The sequence below is a fragment of the Gasterosteus aculeatus genome, chromosome 11 (genome assembly GCF_964276395.1).
Source record: "Gasterosteus aculeatus chromosome 11, fGasAcu3.hap1.1, whole genome shotgun sequence".
In the NCBI taxonomy this organism is placed as follows: domain Eukaryota; kingdom Metazoa; phylum Chordata; class Actinopteri; order Perciformes; family Gasterosteidae; genus Gasterosteus; species Gasterosteus aculeatus.
This window is the reverse complement of record NC_135699.1, coordinates 7,577,813-7,594,469: the sequence shown is the minus strand read 5'-3', so window position 1 is coordinate 7,594,469 and position 16,657 is coordinate 7,577,813. Positions and strand designations below refer to the sequence as shown.

General features: G+C 46.7%; 1 protein-coding gene across 3 annotated transcripts; it reads left to right on the top strand.

Annotated features, from left to right (window-relative positions):
• Positions 1 to 1,355: 1,355 nt before the first annotated feature.
• LOC120828435 (disintegrin and metalloproteinase domain-containing protein 11) lies at positions 1,356 to 16,631 on the top strand. 3 transcript variants are annotated; one of them, XM_078083566.1, is made up of 26 exons: positions 1,356 to 1,801; positions 2,411 to 2,595; positions 4,658 to 4,734; positions 5,108 to 5,174; positions 6,896 to 6,978; positions 7,080 to 7,143; positions 7,244 to 7,304; positions 7,735 to 7,916; positions 8,224 to 8,295; positions 8,464 to 8,630; positions 8,723 to 8,807; positions 9,004 to 9,094; positions 9,597 to 9,648; positions 10,045 to 10,144; positions 10,222 to 10,293; positions 10,386 to 10,478; positions 10,712 to 10,792; positions 10,883 to 10,933; positions 11,021 to 11,084; positions 11,165 to 11,270; positions 11,518 to 11,637; positions 11,776 to 11,944; positions 12,383 to 12,494; positions 13,162 to 13,252; positions 14,364 to 14,381; positions 14,732 to 16,631. In XM_078083566.1, the coding sequence occupies exons 1-26, from the start codon at positions 1,741 to 1,743 to the stop codon at positions 14,745 to 14,747; spliced, it is 2,340 nt and encodes a 779-aa protein (XP_077939692.1). In that variant the 5' UTR covers positions 1,356 to 1,740; the 3' UTR covers positions 14,748 to 16,631. The 3 variants fall into 3 exon arrangements, 2 of the variants coding, with proteins under 2 accessions (XP_077939692.1, XP_040047936.2); XM_040192002.2 differs by lacking the exon at positions 13,162 to 13,252 and having other exon boundaries at positions 1,537 to 1,801; XR_013451294.1 differs by lacking the exons at positions 13,162 to 13,252; positions 14,732 to 16,631 and adding an exon at positions 12,801 to 12,909 and having other exon boundaries at positions 1,547 to 1,801.
• The last annotated feature ends 26 nt before the right edge of the window (positions 16,632 to 16,657 follow it).

The window sequence follows — 16,657 nt, the reverse complement described above, 5'->3', positions numbered from 1 at the left end:
TATCAATATACATATGACGTTATTCCGTTACCCAAACCATCATCTTATCCTGAACCAACCCGGTAGTTCTGTTGTCCGAACATAATGAACTATTTCCATTTTCACAACATTAACCACATGGTTCAACTTTTTTCTCAAGAAAATATTTATTTTATAATCATCACTAAATGTTTGAAACAGTATTACAGTCAAAGTTGTAAACCTTCCAGGAAGAAGAAAAAAAGGCTACAACCAATAAGGGCAGAACGCTGTTTAGAATATTCTGTGACATCACAGAGAGGCCTCCATATAGAATGTGGGAGAAATGACACACAAAAGGAAGGTTTTCGGAGCTCATTTAGGATCCGCAGTCAGTAAGAGTATATTTACAGTGGAGGTCCGTTGAAAACACTTGGAAATGACTAAAAGATGTCAGCGTCTAAATGGACTGAAAAGCCTGCTCGAGTGTGAGTGCAGAATCTCCTCACAACTGGCCGACATCTCAAACTTTTTAATGCAGTATTCGTCTGAGGACCAATGCACATATATACTTGGCCATTGATGCTGCACGTCTGCCGCTGCCCCCCCATCTTTTCCCTATCTCTTGATCCCTGCTCCTCTCAAGGGGAGGGGGGGGCGTGATGAAATATTCAGAGGGGGCTGTCAGTGCACTATATGCCTCAAATAGCGCGATAGGTTTGCAGGATAGCTGCAAAAATACTTAAACCGCATCATGGAATCAACCCTTTTGACCTTTACAGTATGTGCAATTGATTTGTGTTTATCTTTACCACGGAGCCAATTCATGGTATGCTGGTACGTGTCATGTTTACCTAAATCACTGCTGTATTACTAAACATGTTGCCGGGGACAGTAATATGTTTGTATTGACGCTTGTTTTGAAGTATGCATTTCAGAGAAGAATTATGTAAAAACGCAGAAAACTGCAGGATATAACAGGATATATGTTATTTGACAGAGGGGGAATCTGGGCCGGTATAAGAGATAATGAAATCAAGCTGAGGGAATTGCAGGTGAACACACCTGACACCTGGCACTATCAGTGCTGTCAGTAAATAAACAACTGTAGTGCATGGAGCATGAGACTACGTGGTGAAAGGGCCTCTAGTGTAAGTTTTGTTGTTCATCTTGTATATCTGTATTCTTCATGTATTTCGAAATATTTTACCATTCATACATTTGAACTACATTTACGTAATGTACAAACATGTCGTTCTTCGTGGCTTCATCCCCCGCGCTGTCGCATCCTCTCCCTGGCAACGAGAGGAGGAGGCTGCTCGGGATGAGGGAGGGTACCACGGCCCCACGTGTCTTCCTCACCGCAGACCCGATGCATTTCTCCTCGCTTCTCCCATCCCCTTCGTTTCCGCATACGGCGGATTCACACGTACAACCACTGCCACTACTTCCTCTCGGATCAATCTGTTGAGCTGTATCGATGTGATTCCACATTTCTTTTGATATGCTAATCCAAATGGTCAACAGTGGTCTTTGCTGGAGCTGAACGAGCGCACGCGCGGGAGAGAGTGAGAGAGAGAGAGAGAGAGAGAGAGAGAGAGAGAGAGAGAGAGAGAGAGAGAGAGAGAGAGAGATCCATCAGATGTTCATCAGATTCACTTTCGCTCTTCGCCATCATTCCTCCTGTGCGTTTTGTTGATCGTTGTCTTCCCCTCCGTCGGCCGGGTTTGTGACACCTTTGCGGCTTTCGGATGTTGTGATCCGGGAGAATATGTGAAGATCATGCGGGCGGTGTGGTGCTTCATGGTCTTTGCTGCAGTGGGGGAGAGGCTCGCGGTCTCAGGTAAGAGAGAGAGAGAGAGAGAGAGAGAGAGAGAGAGAAGAGAGGGAGAGGGTTTTGGGGTGAGGAGCAGGAGCACCCTTTTCGTTTCCTTTGCACCCCCCCCCCCCCCCCCCTTGCAGCCGCACTTAGGTGGGGATTTATTTGTAGCGGGAGCTCGGTGCCGACCCGTGCAACCGGTCCTCTGCCTCCAGAGCTCTCTCCGTTGCGTTAGATTTGCTGCATTAACGCATTTGCATCGCAGCCCCATATGAAACATATATGTTTAACGCGGTGATTGTTGAGTTAATGCTGCATGGCTTTGTGTAGCTACGGGATGCCACGTCAGGCTATAGATTTATTTATAAGATAAGTTGAAAACCAAAGCATGTCCACCGAAATCCTTCTTATTGAGCAGTGACCGATAAAACGCTATTAACTGCTTAGTGAGATAAATTAGGTCAACAAACCGTTCGCACTGATCTGAACTTAAAATGTAACACTTTTGAATCCTGAATATCAACTCGTTTCTGCCTATATTTCCACACCGCTACTAGATCCAACTTGGTAGTGGTGTCCCCCACTGTGCCGAGCCCTCTGCCCACAGTGAGAGTATCTCTGTTGGTCCTGCAGGTGTGGAAAGCATCCCGGATGAAGGCCTCTGGGACTGGTTCACTCCGGCGGGGCAGTCGGGCGGGGGGGACACTGCCACCGAGGTCACCCATCCAAAGAGGCTGGTGCAGCAGATTGAGTCGTCGGAGGAAATGGCTCATGACCACCTGGATACCAGGGTGAAGAACAGCACCAGGAACACTTTGGTAAGTTGAGAGTAACGTCCCGGCAAAAATTAGAAATAGATCAAATTCCCTTTTGATTTGGTTAAAAATAAACTATCCCAGCTAAGCAATGTGCAAGAAGGTTTATGTGTGGAACATGTTTCATAGGAAAAGGGTGCTTGGAGCCTAATGTGCAGATCAGTAGTGCTAAGCTTGCAATGTATTAAGTCTTGGTGAGTGCAAATGGGTTTGACAATATAACGCAGACGGTGGTGCTGCTGATGGAAACCTCATTTTCCTGGTGCTGCATTCATCTCTCCGTTGCTCAGGCAGCTTCTGCCCTCACGGGGAGGGGGGGGGGGGGAGTGGTGTCTCGCAGTATTGAGTCCGCTCCAAGGTATTCTGACCCAGTTAGGTACTAGAAGATCCTTTCCCCATGTCCACTGTGATTTAACGTCAGCTGAGAGGAAACCAAGGCAGACAAGTTGTCTCCTGCCTAAAAGCGGGACGTAACACATCGTGCAAGTTCTGAAACAAAAACCTTTTGACCTTCTCCGTGCACCGTGCGAGCGCTGTGGTAAATGCAGTTCATCAAAGAGCTTTTTCTCCGTGTTTTGTTTTGCAATGGCCCTTTAATCTACTCGGGACAAAGCTAAGCCGGTCCTGAAATATTCAGTCATGATGTCCGATCAGCCGGCTGCTGTGCTGAGCCCCCGACCTCTTCATAATTCAGCGATGTGTTGAAGTATGTCCACATTAATTATGGAGCAGGTCTGAGCAAGAAGTGCTGCATGGTGCAAGAGGCTTGAGCCCCCCCATACACACACATGCACATCTCTGTCATGCTCATGTGTTGTTCATATTGTTGTGAGAGGATACGTTGGGATCCTTACACACGGACTCACCTGTTTGAAGACAATAGTTGGGATGAACGGTGAAGCCCTTGGAGAAGAAGCCGCCTTCACCAAGAAGGATTCTACGTTCAGAAGAAACAAACGTTGGCCCCGTTCAACAGTTCCAGACGTCCTTCCTTTCAGCTGCTGGACTAGATCTGCTGTTTTGTTTTTGAAGTATTTAGGATACATTTAGAAGCAGCAGGGGATGAGCTGAGCTTTTTCTTTCTTTTCTGGCACGTCATGCTGCGTCATCAAGAGGTGAGGCAGCATTCTGCTTGAGTTCATTTAAAAAAAAATCTGTGATGACAGTTGGCACTGAAAAGACAAATGAGAATGTTTTTGCATAAAGACTACATTTTCTGATAGCACAGGTTGAATTAGAATTATTTAGAAATTTCAGGTTCACATGGTGTCCCGAGAAATTTACTTTGGCCTCTATTTTTCCTGTAAAGGAAAGAAAAGTAGTAATTTGAAGGTTTGTGAAACCAATTCCCACGTAGCAGTTTGTTGATTTGATATAAAATAATGAGTCATGTTCTTTTTTTTCAAAAAGGCCTGTAGACAGATGGATGGATGATGCGGAATGATCAAAAGCTCCAGCAGTTACTTAATGTACCTTCTGGTGGAAAGTTTGTCACCTACCAAGAGCCGTGTCACATAATGATCAAACCAATGTAAACTGTAGAACATTACTGCGCCGAGACGCCTTGATGTAACCACGCTTCACCTTCAGAAATCTGTCCACACTCAACTGGAGAGAATAATTACAGCATAGTGATGCAATTTCTTGTAAAAGCTGCAGCCTGGTTTCCACAGACTAGAACGTGGCGGCTGAAGAGAGGCAATAAATCTCCCTCTCACTCATGGCCCTGCTGTCTCCTCGGCTCGGGCAGCTGTCCAGCAAAGTTTTCTCGTCCTCCTCTTCTGCCGGCTCTCTCTCCATCCGTCTCCATCCCACCTCAGCTCGTAGACACCCATAGATGTCTGCAGTCATGGCTGCCTGAATGCCGGCATTCAGCGTCGATCAATGAAGACTTGATCAATCATAGTAATTCAGTCGGCGAGTTTACAGTGCACGCGCTATTGATTTGGTTGAATTATTCATAGAACCCTTCCGCATCACTCCTCGGCTTTCGCACAGCGACACTCTTAGCCACAAATGTTTTGTGGCACTCGGATTGATCAACGTATTGCTGTGTGTTTTTCAGGCTGTGCACTTGGCCCAGAGCAGTTTCCAAGTGGAAGCCTTTGGACACACCTTCACCCTGGACCTGGAGCTAAACCAGTTAGTATCACTGTCCAAAACAGCATCGTCCTTTTTTGTACACAAGCATCATCCTTTTTGTACACATCTCAATACAGCATCAGTGCGCCGAATCGACTGCAGCTGTTCTCATTAGCATTTCCCAGCACTTAAGCAAATGCACTCAGCGCCTCTATTATGTCACATGACAAGGTGGGGAAAACCAATGTTGAAAACCCTACAGACTCACGCTGGTTCCACTGATTTTTATTAACACTGCATGTTAATATGTTGACTGACTCTTCATGAAATATACATTTTTTTGTGTGAGCAACAGGTGCAAAGTAACCCCGATGACGCCCGTTTTGATTGCATGGAGGTCGTCGTGTTCATGGCATCTGTCTTCTCTTTGCAGTCACCTCTTGTCTTCAGAATATGTGGAACGGCACTTTAAGCAGAATGGCAGACCCTCGCAGTCCGTGGTAAGACCGTTTGCGTGGGGCGGGGGTGTGAGGATTTTAGGCAGCATATCAATGAGGTGACCAGAGCGGCCGTACAGCCTTCAGATCTTTGGCAGCAGAAGTCGAGACTTTTACGCTGCTGCTGTTGCCAGTAACTCTCAGAATACATTTAAAGTTTTGTTTGTCAGATGAAATCTCTCTCCGGAGCTTTTATATAGCTCAGTGCCTATGTCTCATTTATATTTTAACGCCATGCAGGGGCATTTTATTCAAGACATTCTTGAGGCTGATCTTTTTATGTGATTATTTTTTTATGAAGTTCAAACACTTTGATTACATCCTCACGTTTAAAAAAAGATCTATTTATAGAACGTCCATTGTGGGCTCTCTGCTTCAAAAGTAGGCTGCCGTTTAGCTGCGCGTTAACGTGCTCTACATACTTGGCTTATTCCTGTCAGCGTGTGTGCATGCGTGCCTCTCAGACAGAAGAAAGTCATAGGATGCCTGTGATGTAAAGCCACAAGGTCAAAGAATAGAGACAGAGAACAGAAAGTGGATGAAAGCCTTTTTACATCTGATGTGACGTGTTCTTGTCAGGACACGGCAGAGGAAATGTGGCTGCATTTTGCTAGAGGAGGGATGGCCAATGCTCCTTTTTGTGTCTCATTGTGCCACTGTTGGGACAATGTATCACCCCCCCCCCCCCACCGTCCCCAGCAGTCCCCCACCCACCAAACCACCACTCCATGTCCCACAATCGTTCCAAACTCTCCATCAGTCCTCCTGACCAATCGCGAGCCTGTTTCTATAGCAACCAGTTTGCTCAGCAGTCATTAACTTCTTGGCAGCGCAGAGAATAAAAGAAGAGCGAGATGGAGGAAAGGGCGAGTAAAAGAGGAGGAGGAGGGAAAATGAGGAGTAAAATGTCAGTTAGTACAAAGGCACGACCTGCTTTGGAATAGGGAGGAGCTACTTGGTGGGGAGGGGGGTGTTGTACGTGTGATTACCGACAATTTGGGTTTGCTCCCAGAGTGGCGAGAGAGAAAGGTGGCTGGCCGGGCCGGGGACCTGCAGTTAGACCAGATTGTCCCTCAGCTGGACGGAGACGTCACGTAATGCCTCTGATGCCGCTGCTGCTGCTGCTCGGCGTGGCAGGCGTGATGCGTTCAGGGCAGCACGTCACCAGACTTTTCTCTGTCGTGTGAAGGTTTTTTTTTTCTTCCCCCCATTTAAAGCAACAGCAGTTGTTTGCATGAGCTGTTGCGGCAAGGCTGAGACACCCTGCTGAACTCAATTCGATCCAGGTGAAAGAGCGTCTCTCACTTTTCCCACCTTTCTCGGTGGTTCATCTTCCCCATCTGTGACCTTTTCCCGTGAAGAGGTTACAGTGTTTGATGGAGACGAAAGCTAGGGCGCTATTGTGGTTGTCAAAGATGTTCTAGGGGACGGGAAAAGGGCAAATGATGCAGATGCAGCCAACGTGAGTCTTAATTTATGGAAGAGACGCTCGTGGCGGGTTTTCCCTCACCTCTATTGTCAGTGAAGCGGAACACTGGGTCGCAAACCGTGACAGAAACAGCGATAGTGGGAAACGACGGAGGGGGAAGTCGCATTTGCAGAGGCTGTGAGAGGTTTCCCCTCACAGCAGACCTATTCTAATGGCCAGATGAAAGACAGCCTGTGAAGCCTGGAATGTGTCGGTGGGGACTGTTTCATTAAACAACGGTGCTCTGTGTCCACAGGGAGGGGAGCACTGCTACTACCAGGGTCGGGTAAGAGGTTTGCCGGAGTCCTGGGCGGCTCTCTCCACCTGCCACGGCCTGTGGTGAGCCTGACCGTCGGTGGTCCTGCTATATTTTTCTGCAGACGTAATGACTTTATTTTGCTTGATGTTTAAGACGTTTAAGATTCTTTCTGGGTCCTCAGCGGCATGTTCTCTGATGGCTTCTTCTCTTATGGGATTGAGCCCGTTCACAATGGGAGCAAACAGGTAAATAGTCAGAGGATCGTAGTTGTAGTGATAAATCATTGCATGTATGAGTGCTGATTTCCCTTTTTGCCTGATGTCATATGGATGTTCTCTATTATAGGCTGATGGTGCTCACTTAATCCGCAGAATGCCTGATATCAGACTTTCCCCCCACTGCCCAGGTACAATTCCATTTTAAGCATAAATGCAACTACACACACTCTCACATTGGAATAGCATGACCTTTGAGTCTTTTCTTATTTGAATTTGAAATGTTAATATATATTCTAAATTAGGAACATTATGCACAACCCTCTGTCCGCTGTTTCAATAATTTCAAAATAGGTTATAAAACAAGGTTATAAATTGCATATTTACTCCTTATGTCACTGTCCAATGAACCTCCAACACAATTATTGAAGCGACCCTCTATGTTTAAAAATAAATAAATGAAAAATGTCATCAGGAAAGACAATTCTTAATTGAATGGGAAGCCAATTAACTTGCTTCAGACAGTCTAACGTTTAGACTTAAGTTGCGATAGGAATGTTTGCACTGCACCTTTTTCATAGCGCAAGAAGCACTCGCAGTTCTGCTTCTCTGTGTGTCCAGACTGTCCAGAGGATGATGAGTGGGATAGCAGAGGAGGTGATGGTGGTGACGACGGACCGGACCAAGTGAGGGAGCAGCAGGTGTCTGGTGGGCTAAAGCGATCCAAGAGATATGTTCGCAGACCCTCCGTGCAGACCGAGACCAAATATATTGAGCTGATGGTGGTCAACGACAATGAAATGGTGAGTTGAAAGCAAAATGAGGTGGACGCCGGGTTCTTGCTGCTGGGCATTTTCTCTACAGCTAAATTGAGTTGTCCCAACTTAATGGGCAGAATGGTTCGGCTCAGCATCAGACCTGTTCTCAGAGGGATAAATGTTCGGATATTGATGTGTAGAAATAAAAAATATCTCAAGATAAAATAAAAACGGTGGCGCATTCCATGTCATGGTCCTTATAGCGATCTAAATACCAGCGTGTGTGCATTTGTGCGTGAGTGAGGGAATGCGATCCTTCCCTTACACCACCTGTGCTTCTCCGTGTCCACAGTTTATACAGCTGCGTCGCTCCAGCAGCCAAACCAAGAACTTTGCCAAAGCAGTGGTCAACATGGCAGATGCGGTAAGGGCTTTGTTTGAAGGATTGTAAATCCTTCTCCGAAACTCTGCACATACGCGCTGCCACCTGTCAAGAAGTGCAGATTTGAACCTGATTCATCCCGCGTTGCACACAGCGTTCACTGTGTCCCACCAACAAGGCGATGGTCTGACGGTCCTTTTCGGTCCCCAGATCTACAAGGAACAGTTGAACACGAGGATCGTGCTGGTTGCTATGGAGACCTGGACGTCTAAAAATATGATGCCACTGGTAGAAGATCCGTTGATAACGCTGCAGAACTTCATGAAATACAGGAAGGACAACATCAAAGATCAGAGTGACCTCATCCAACTTTTCTCGTGAGGGAAATCTAATGTCGCCATAAATGGTGAATATTATTTGGGTGCTCGTTCATTTTTCTTTATCATGATATCTTTCCTTTGCACCTCAGAGGGCGCACATTTCACAGCAGCCGCAGTGGGACGGCCTACACAGGAGGGGTCTGCTCTCTGACGAGGGGGGGAGGCATCAACGAGGTGAGGGCATTCTAATAAGGGTGCATTTTCAGTAAAGGCACCTAAGCACTTCAATTTGTGGTCTAAAGGGACTGCTAAGCTAAGCTAACTGCAGCCTTATATGCAACACGTGGGAGTGGTATTGATCTTCTCATCAAGTTGCCTTAAGTATTTTACGTCAACCCCTTTTCATCGATTCTATGTCCATCGGTTGCAGTATGGGAACGTGGGAGCCATGGCCATCACTTTGTGCCAGAGTCTGGGCCAGAACATCGGCATGAGGTGGAACAACGCACGCAACTCCGCAGGTAAAAGAATACAGGAAAGCCTGATAACGCAGGAGGGAAGATGGGATCTACAAACCCGGGGTTGGACTGAATGAATTATTGAAACGAGAGAGAAAGGTGCTGTATTGAGACGGGGTGTTAGAGAGAGCGCTGGGATCCCGGTCCAGTTCTCGTCTGTAATTAGACTTCTCCATTAGGTGATTAGTCACCTGAGTCCAAGAAGGAGAGGAAGGTGAACAATGGGCCCTGTGATTAATGTTGAAGAGCCATCGGCTCCACTGTGCAATGCCAGGACAAGAGCTCGGTGTACACACTCTGCGCTCTCCTCCAAGTATCTGTTCTAGAGGAATTCATTTCTCCTCTGTTGATCACGAATCATTTACTCAAGACGTGCTGCGGCATGTGAAGTGTCTCAATTTTAGTTTGTGTAAATGGCGATAATCACGTTTGTTTTCATTGCCGTTTTTTTATCAAGCTTTTTACGTCTCATCTGTGCTCTTCTTCCTCCTGGTGTTCCTCACAGGAGACTGCCGGTGCCCAGACACCTGGTTAGGCTGCATCATGGAAGACACGGGGTAAAGATCCACACGATTTCACGCTGAACACACGCTTTCTTTTGTTCATTTCAGTGAGTTAGACAAACTGACAACTGTCCCAAAATGATATTTTACCTTTGGATAATCACAGCTTGTATCGGATGGGTTGAAAATAACTGTTGAAACATCAGAGAAAAGTGTCCCAACTTACTCCTTGTAAGAATTACAAATTTAATTCAATCTATTCATCATACAGTTTGCACGATTTGTGTTTCACTCTCCTTACCGAATGAAACAATAAAGATGATTCATTTGAGTAATATCCTACTACAGATGGTAAGATTTCTGTCTGCCTACAAAGTGATGGCACAGTGCATCTGGCATTCCCTACTGGCAGAAAAGCATTGTGCTGTGTGTTTGTGTGTGTGAGTACAGATACTATCTGCCCAGAAAGTTTTCTCGCTGCAGTGTCGATGAGTACACCCAGTTCTTGCTCCAGGGGGGCGGGAGCTGCCTCTTCAATAAGCCAAACAAGGTGAGGGCCATATGTACATATATATATACTGTAAAAACATACGTGTGTATGTGCTCATATCTGTCGTTCACCTTCAGCTGTTGGACCCTCCGGAGTGTGGGAACGGCTTTGTGGAGCCTGGGGAAGAATGTGACTGTGGGTCCCAGGTGGTGAGTAGCCTGCTGGGCATCATGTACAAAAACTCTTGTAAGCTGTCGTCTGCAGCGGAGCCCAAGGTTTGTTTTCACGTTTGTGGCTACAGGAGTGCGCTCGTAGCGGAGGAGCCTGTTGTAAGAAGTGCACACTCACCCACGACGCCATGTGCAGTAACGGACTCTGCTGCAGTAGCTGCAAGGTGGGTCCATCTAAGGAACAACTTGATATAGTAATAGATTTTTTTCTTCATGGTGTTGTGCTAATTAGGATAGCAGAAACAAGGAATTACTTCTAGATATAAGACATGGCTTCCTCTCAGTGTGCAGGGATTCCTGGTGTGTGTTTTTATAAGTATGCAGTACTTATGCACACAATGTATCCCCAAGTTGTGTGCAACTTACCGTGTTTGGCCTTTTTAATGCCGTGACCCAGTACGAGCGGAGAGGCGCCGTATGTCGTCAGGCTGTGAACGACTGCGATATCCCGGAGAACTGCACCGGAGACTCCAGCCAGGTAGAGTTGACTGCACTGAAAGTAACACCCCCCCCCGGAGGGATCGAGCAGGGCATCCAGAACATTGAGTACTCTGGTTCCTTTTTGCAGTGTCCTCATAATGTGCACAAGCTAGACGGCTACATGTGCGATACTAATCAGGTGAGGGCTGGAATTCGCGCCGCGCTTTCCGCTCTGCAGCTCAAGCTCGCAGATGCTTTAATGTTTAATGTTGCCCCGTTTCTTCAGGGTCGCTGTTACGGCGGACGATGCAGGACTCGTGATGGACAGTGCAAAGGCCTCTGGGGTTACAGTAAGTATAAAGCGCCTACAACTTTGTAGTCTCATATTACCTGCAAGCAGTCAGATTCGTTTCTTTCTTTGCTCCCCCAGATTCAGCAGACAGGTTCTGTTATGAGAAGCTGAACGCTGAGGGGACGGAGAAAGGGAACTGTGGTCCGGGTCCTGAAGGCCAAGGATGGCTGCAGTGCAACAAACCGTGAGTCATACAATCCCAATACCCTCTTGCTGATATTCTCATAGGAGGATAAGTGTGTTCGCTACTTGCTGCTTTTGTTTGGTGCCTCGGCTTGATTTAGTTTGAGTCTTTACTTATTTAAAAGCGAATGACCAAGAACGGCAATATCTTTTTCTATTAAAGTGCTCCGTGTCTTTTTAGTCAATACGTGGCTACTGATGCATTCTGAAGACAGAAGCTGACAGCTTTTGTACTGTTTTCCTGATAGGGACGTCTTATGTGGCTTCCTGTTCTGTGCCAATGTGACGACAAAACCAAAGTTTGGAGACCTGCAGGGTGAGGTGACCAGCTTCACCCTCTACCACCAAAACAAATACCTGGACTGCAGGTCAGTGGGTTTCATCCCGTCTGATTCTGATCCGCCGCAACTAACAGAGTTTACGATCAGAATTACCGCGTCCTCAAATGTCTCATTTCCACGCGTCCTCTTCTGCCTGTGTGACATATCGCTATATGCTTCAACCAGAGGCGGCCATGCTCTGCTGGAGGACGGTTCCGACCTGGGCTACGTGGAGGAGGGCACTCCTTGTGGGCCCAACATGATGTGTTTGGAGCGACGCTGCCTCCCTGTGGCGGCGTTCAATCTCAGCAGCTGTTCAGGATCCAACTACGGGCGCATTTGTTCCGACCACGGGGTAAAAGACATGTGGACGTATGAGTTACACGCGCTCTGTAGACAATAATGTCATTTAATGGAAACCGTGCTATAATATTTCACTCAATTTTTTGGCGACATTGCCGGAGAAAAGTTTAACTACGGTTTCATGATTGAGGTCGCAGGTCAAGTTGGTGTTTTCTAATTGTTATACTGTAATGCAAAAGTAGTTATTAACTTCTGTCTGTGCACAGACAGTTTCAGTCTAATTATTGCATTTGCTGTGAAAGAGGTTCAACCTGCATGTTGTCACTGTCACAATGGCTATATTAACTTCATTACTTGAGTAATTCATTGATGTTCATGAACCTGTATATCACTAACTGCCTGCTGTCTAAACAGCGATTTTAACCCCGTGCTTGCTTGGCTATTGCACTTGATTTCGCTTTCTCTCCCCTTTCCTCTCTCGCTCTTTTAGACCTGCAGTAACGAGGTGAAGTGCATCTGTGACAGAGACTACACGGGGAAGGACTGCAGCGTGTTTGATCCCATCCCTGAGCCGACAGTCCCGACCGGCCCGGAGAAGAAAGGTCCATAGCGTCCTAGCTCATCTCTCTCTCTCTGTCTGCCTCTCATGCTCCCCTCATTCTCTCGACCCATTATCACTGTCTCTACGTACTGAAGTGCAGTCCAGAATCTTCAAACACAAAGAGCTCACCTAGTTTTTCGTGTGGTAGATACAGTGTTTTACTTCCTGCTGAGTCTTGTTTTTGTAATACTTGAAGAGTTTGCTCATCTGAGCGTACGTGCGCGTTCAGTGTACAGGTGCGTGCACGTGTCAGGTATGTCCTCGCAGCCACTGCCACCTTTTGAGTGTCTTCCTTACTCTCTTGCAGTCGGCCAATGACACAGAGCAATTGAGCTGCTGCACTGATAGAGACAAAAAAACAAACCTCCCTGAGCGAGAGGGGGTCCAGGTGAAAGGAGAGGGGGAATGAGAACAAAGTAAAACAACTCTCTGTCCTTTGTTTTTATTCTGTTGCTGTCGTCTCCCCCGATGTCCCTCGCTCACCCGCCCGTTGTCTCACCTCCACCCCACGTGCTGGCATCCTCCTCCTCCTCCTTCGCTTCATCTCTCTTTCTCTGTCTGCAGGTATCTTACCTTCTCTCTCTCTGGTTGTTGTGGTTGATGTACTGTGTTGTTTCTGCCCCTCCTCCTCCTCCGCACCCTTCCTCCCTCCTCCTTCCTCTGCGCAGGTCCCAGTGGCACCAATATCATAATAGGGTCCATCGCAGGTGCTATTCTCCTGGCAGCTATAGTCCTAGGGGGAACAGGATGGGGATTTAAGTAAGAGTTCTGGCATGCCTTTGTGTACCTGTCTGCTTTTACCTAAGGGAAGCCCCTCACCTCTCCAAACCGCTAGTTTGCAAATGGTCGTCACACCCGGGGGGAGGGGGAAGTCATGTCTGAGCTTAACCGTGCAAATGCAGCGGGCGTCAAAATCTCCACGTAACATCAGGGCGGCTGCATCCTGCGCCTTTCCGTCCCGTTTATTGTAATGACGGGATTGAGGTTGTGGTCTACCAGCAGTCGCTGCAGCTCTTCTCTTAAGTCTACTGCGGCTTTTAGCCGCTCATGGAGGAACGTAATGCTTACAGTAGATATACATGTACCATAAGCATCCCTTTTTACAGTATTACCTCCGGTGCTGTTTTAGCCTGCGTTATTGTGTTGCAGCCAGCATCCTGACCCCAAATGCCCTCGCTGATGTGCTCCTTCGCCACTGTTCCACCTGTGCATGCTGGCTATTGTTCACTCCTTATGCTCTGACCTAAAAGGGACTGCGCCTACTTTGCTCAAAGTTGGATTCATGAGATTAGTGGGCCTGATGATAGGTTGTAAAATAGGTTTAAAAAAAAGCCAAATTTGAGTTTGCCATGGTGTGTGGCATAGTAGCATGTAGTCAGTCCTTTTAAGGCCTGAGGTAAGTGTCCGTGCATGTGTGCATGAGCTTTAAGAAGTTTTCTTTCCCAGTCAGGGCTCCGGCTGAGGGGTTATGTGTAGAAGTTCCTGGTGTGTGGAGCCTTTTCAGACTCTATGGGGCTGAGATGGATGGTGCTTGGACCACTGTGCACCTGCTGCATGGGATTGAATAGGTTCAATTCATTGTTTTTGTCCTAAAATCTGTAATGTGGTTGAGTTATTAACTCAGTAAAAACACAAGTTTAAGTCCACATTTCACTTTAAAGCCTGTTTATCACGTTGTAACTGTTAATGAATGTTCTTGTTCTTTATAATTTGTTACAGCTTATTTGCTCTTTACATTTATTGCCATTGTAATGATGCGCTTCGTAACGGCTTCTTCAAGTAGCTTGCCAGTCATTGTCTGTCATATTTCCTAATGTCATTAATGATTTTGTTCTGGTCTTTTCTCTCGGTGTGTGCTCACGGGATGCAGGAACATTCGGAGAGGAAGGTATAACCTTGTCGGACCGTTACCATGTGGTATTCTGTCCTCCAAAATATCCCATCCCATTGCACGGCTTCCTACTCCTTCATCGTCCACCTGAAGTTCATCCCTCGACTCAACATCCATGCAGAGCGCCGCGCACAACGTGCCTCTCACTGCTCCTTTTGGCTGCAATTCTTCATCACATTTCCAACTCCACATCTACTGTCCACAATCTTATTCTATTCCCTTTAAACAGAATGGCTTCTTTCATTTCTCAAGCATCGTCATTTTCTCTACGCCCATGCAACAGTCAGTATTTCATGTTTTTGCAGTTAACTTCTTTCCCCTTTTTTTTTTTCTCTGTCTCTTTTCAGATCTGGTGGGGGATGAGATGTCTGTGTGTCTTTCTGTCCCTCTGTCCTGTCTACTCCTGCACTCCTCCACCGTTTCCACATCAAGGAAGAGGGGAACACAAAGTCTTCCACTCCCGTCCACTAAACTTCTCCAAGCCTCTTCCGATTATCGTTTCCCCCTCGTCCCCGTCTGATCCTGTGGCTCCGTCCTCCTTCGGGGCTCCTCTCACTGTACCAGCCGTATCACACTCGTGTGGCTTCTTCCAGCAGGCCGCTGAGGACTGTGTGGGACGCTTAGAGCGATCAGCTGGCTCTCTCTGTGGGAGACACCGGGATCTTCCTGCGGCCCAGTGGCTCAGAGAATGTGATCCGGTGTGTGTGTGTGTGCGTGTGTGTGTGTGTGTGTGTGCGTCCTTCCTTTACTCTCATCTTGAACAGTGTGATGGTGAACATATCAACGGTGGACCATTTTCATATGAGACACGTCTTTCCAATGCCGGACTAAAACCGGCCAGCAACTGAGTCCACGGGCCAAATGTTGGACAATCGCACAGACTGGCCATTTGTTTATTAAACTGAAATGAAGTAAACAACAGGAGGGGAATAGTTCTTGCAGGAGAAGGACCTGAGACTCTCCACCTCCAAGACCAGGTCTGGACAAAGTGGACAATTATCTGTTTTAATGTGCAAGTTTGGCAACGTGGACAACTGAATAGATATATTGGACTGTTGTTTTCCACAAAGAGTCTGAGGAAGCACTATTGATCATATCAACAATGACTAAACGACCAGTCTGCCATCAGCCGGAGCCCTGCCTGATAACCGAGTTCATGTACAGTGTCATCTGCCCTTTTAACACGAGACCTCCTACTCGTCGCCCCCCCCCCACACTCTCAAGTTTCAGGTACCAGAAGGGAAGCTAGGTGTTATGGTTTTGGGATCATTTCGAACAATTGAACTTTAAAGCCGCAGAGACTGTAACTTAGTGGCGCCGACCACAGACTGACCAACGGACATTCCACGACATCTGTCTGTGTGCCTGCTCACCAATTCCAGGCCAGATGTGTGAATGTACGCGTGCGAGAGATTTTTAAAAAGAAGACGAATGTATGCGTGTTACAGCCGTTGTGTCCGTGCACACTAATAACACGACTGGTGTGCTGAGTAGGATGCCAGGTTTTTACCTCCAGAACATCTTCTCTTTCTACAAACTGTTGTTTACTGCAGCCACGGCAGCACATTTATCAATGAATCCAACAGTTTTAATGTCGTGTATCTTCAAAAAACGAGCACTTAGCCAAACTGTATGCACACCAATATGTAAATATGTGCAAGATGTACCGAATGTTCAATGCACCGTAGGAAGATTTATTGAAAAAGCTATGTTAAGAATAATCAGATGTATCCGTTTCAAGTTGTCAGTCTCCCGACTGACCCCGCGTCTGCAAATCTCCCCTCTAGTCGACCCTGTTTGTGCATCTTTAAATGTGGCGTGTGAGCTCAGCTAGCTGTCACACTTCTCTCATCATTCCAGCCATCTCTCAAATGTGATGAACCTTTTGTACATTTGTTGATATCCTTCCGCCCCGGGTGAACGCCTCAGGCCAGAGGCTTTGTAATGATCCCCACTGTAAATGAGATTAAAGAGACGTAGTCTTGGGTCCGGGAGGCGGCCTGTCTGAAACGTGTGAGAGGTCCGTTTGGGTCGGTTGAGCTTTGCACTGCGGCAGATGCACTATTGTGATTATTACAATATGTACAGAGATTGTAACAATCAATTTGATGAAGATCATCGAAAAAAAAGCAAAATTAAGATGCATTGTATGCCGTATTTTTAGACACTTTTTGAATGTAGATGAAGAGAGAAATTAACTAAGGCTTGTAGTTGATTTGAAATGGAAATAAAATTCTCGCTACGTTACTCTTATGGCTTTCATATTTTTTGGC

Bases quoted from the DNA above. Each gene is read 5' to 3' on its own strand.
- LOC120828435 (XM_040192002.2), top strand. From the start codon at position 1,741: ATGCGGGCGGTGTGGTGCTTCATGGTCTTTGCTGCAGTGGGGGAGAGG. The intron at 1,802-2,410 runs GTAAGAGAGAGA...TTGGTCCTGCAG, and splicing joins GGAGAGGCTCGCGGTCTCAG to GTGTGGAAAGCATCCCGGAT. The intron at 10,145-10,221 runs GTGAGGGCCATA...GTTCACCTTCAG, and splicing joins TCTTCAATAAGCCAAACAAG to CTGTTGGACCCTCCGGAGTG.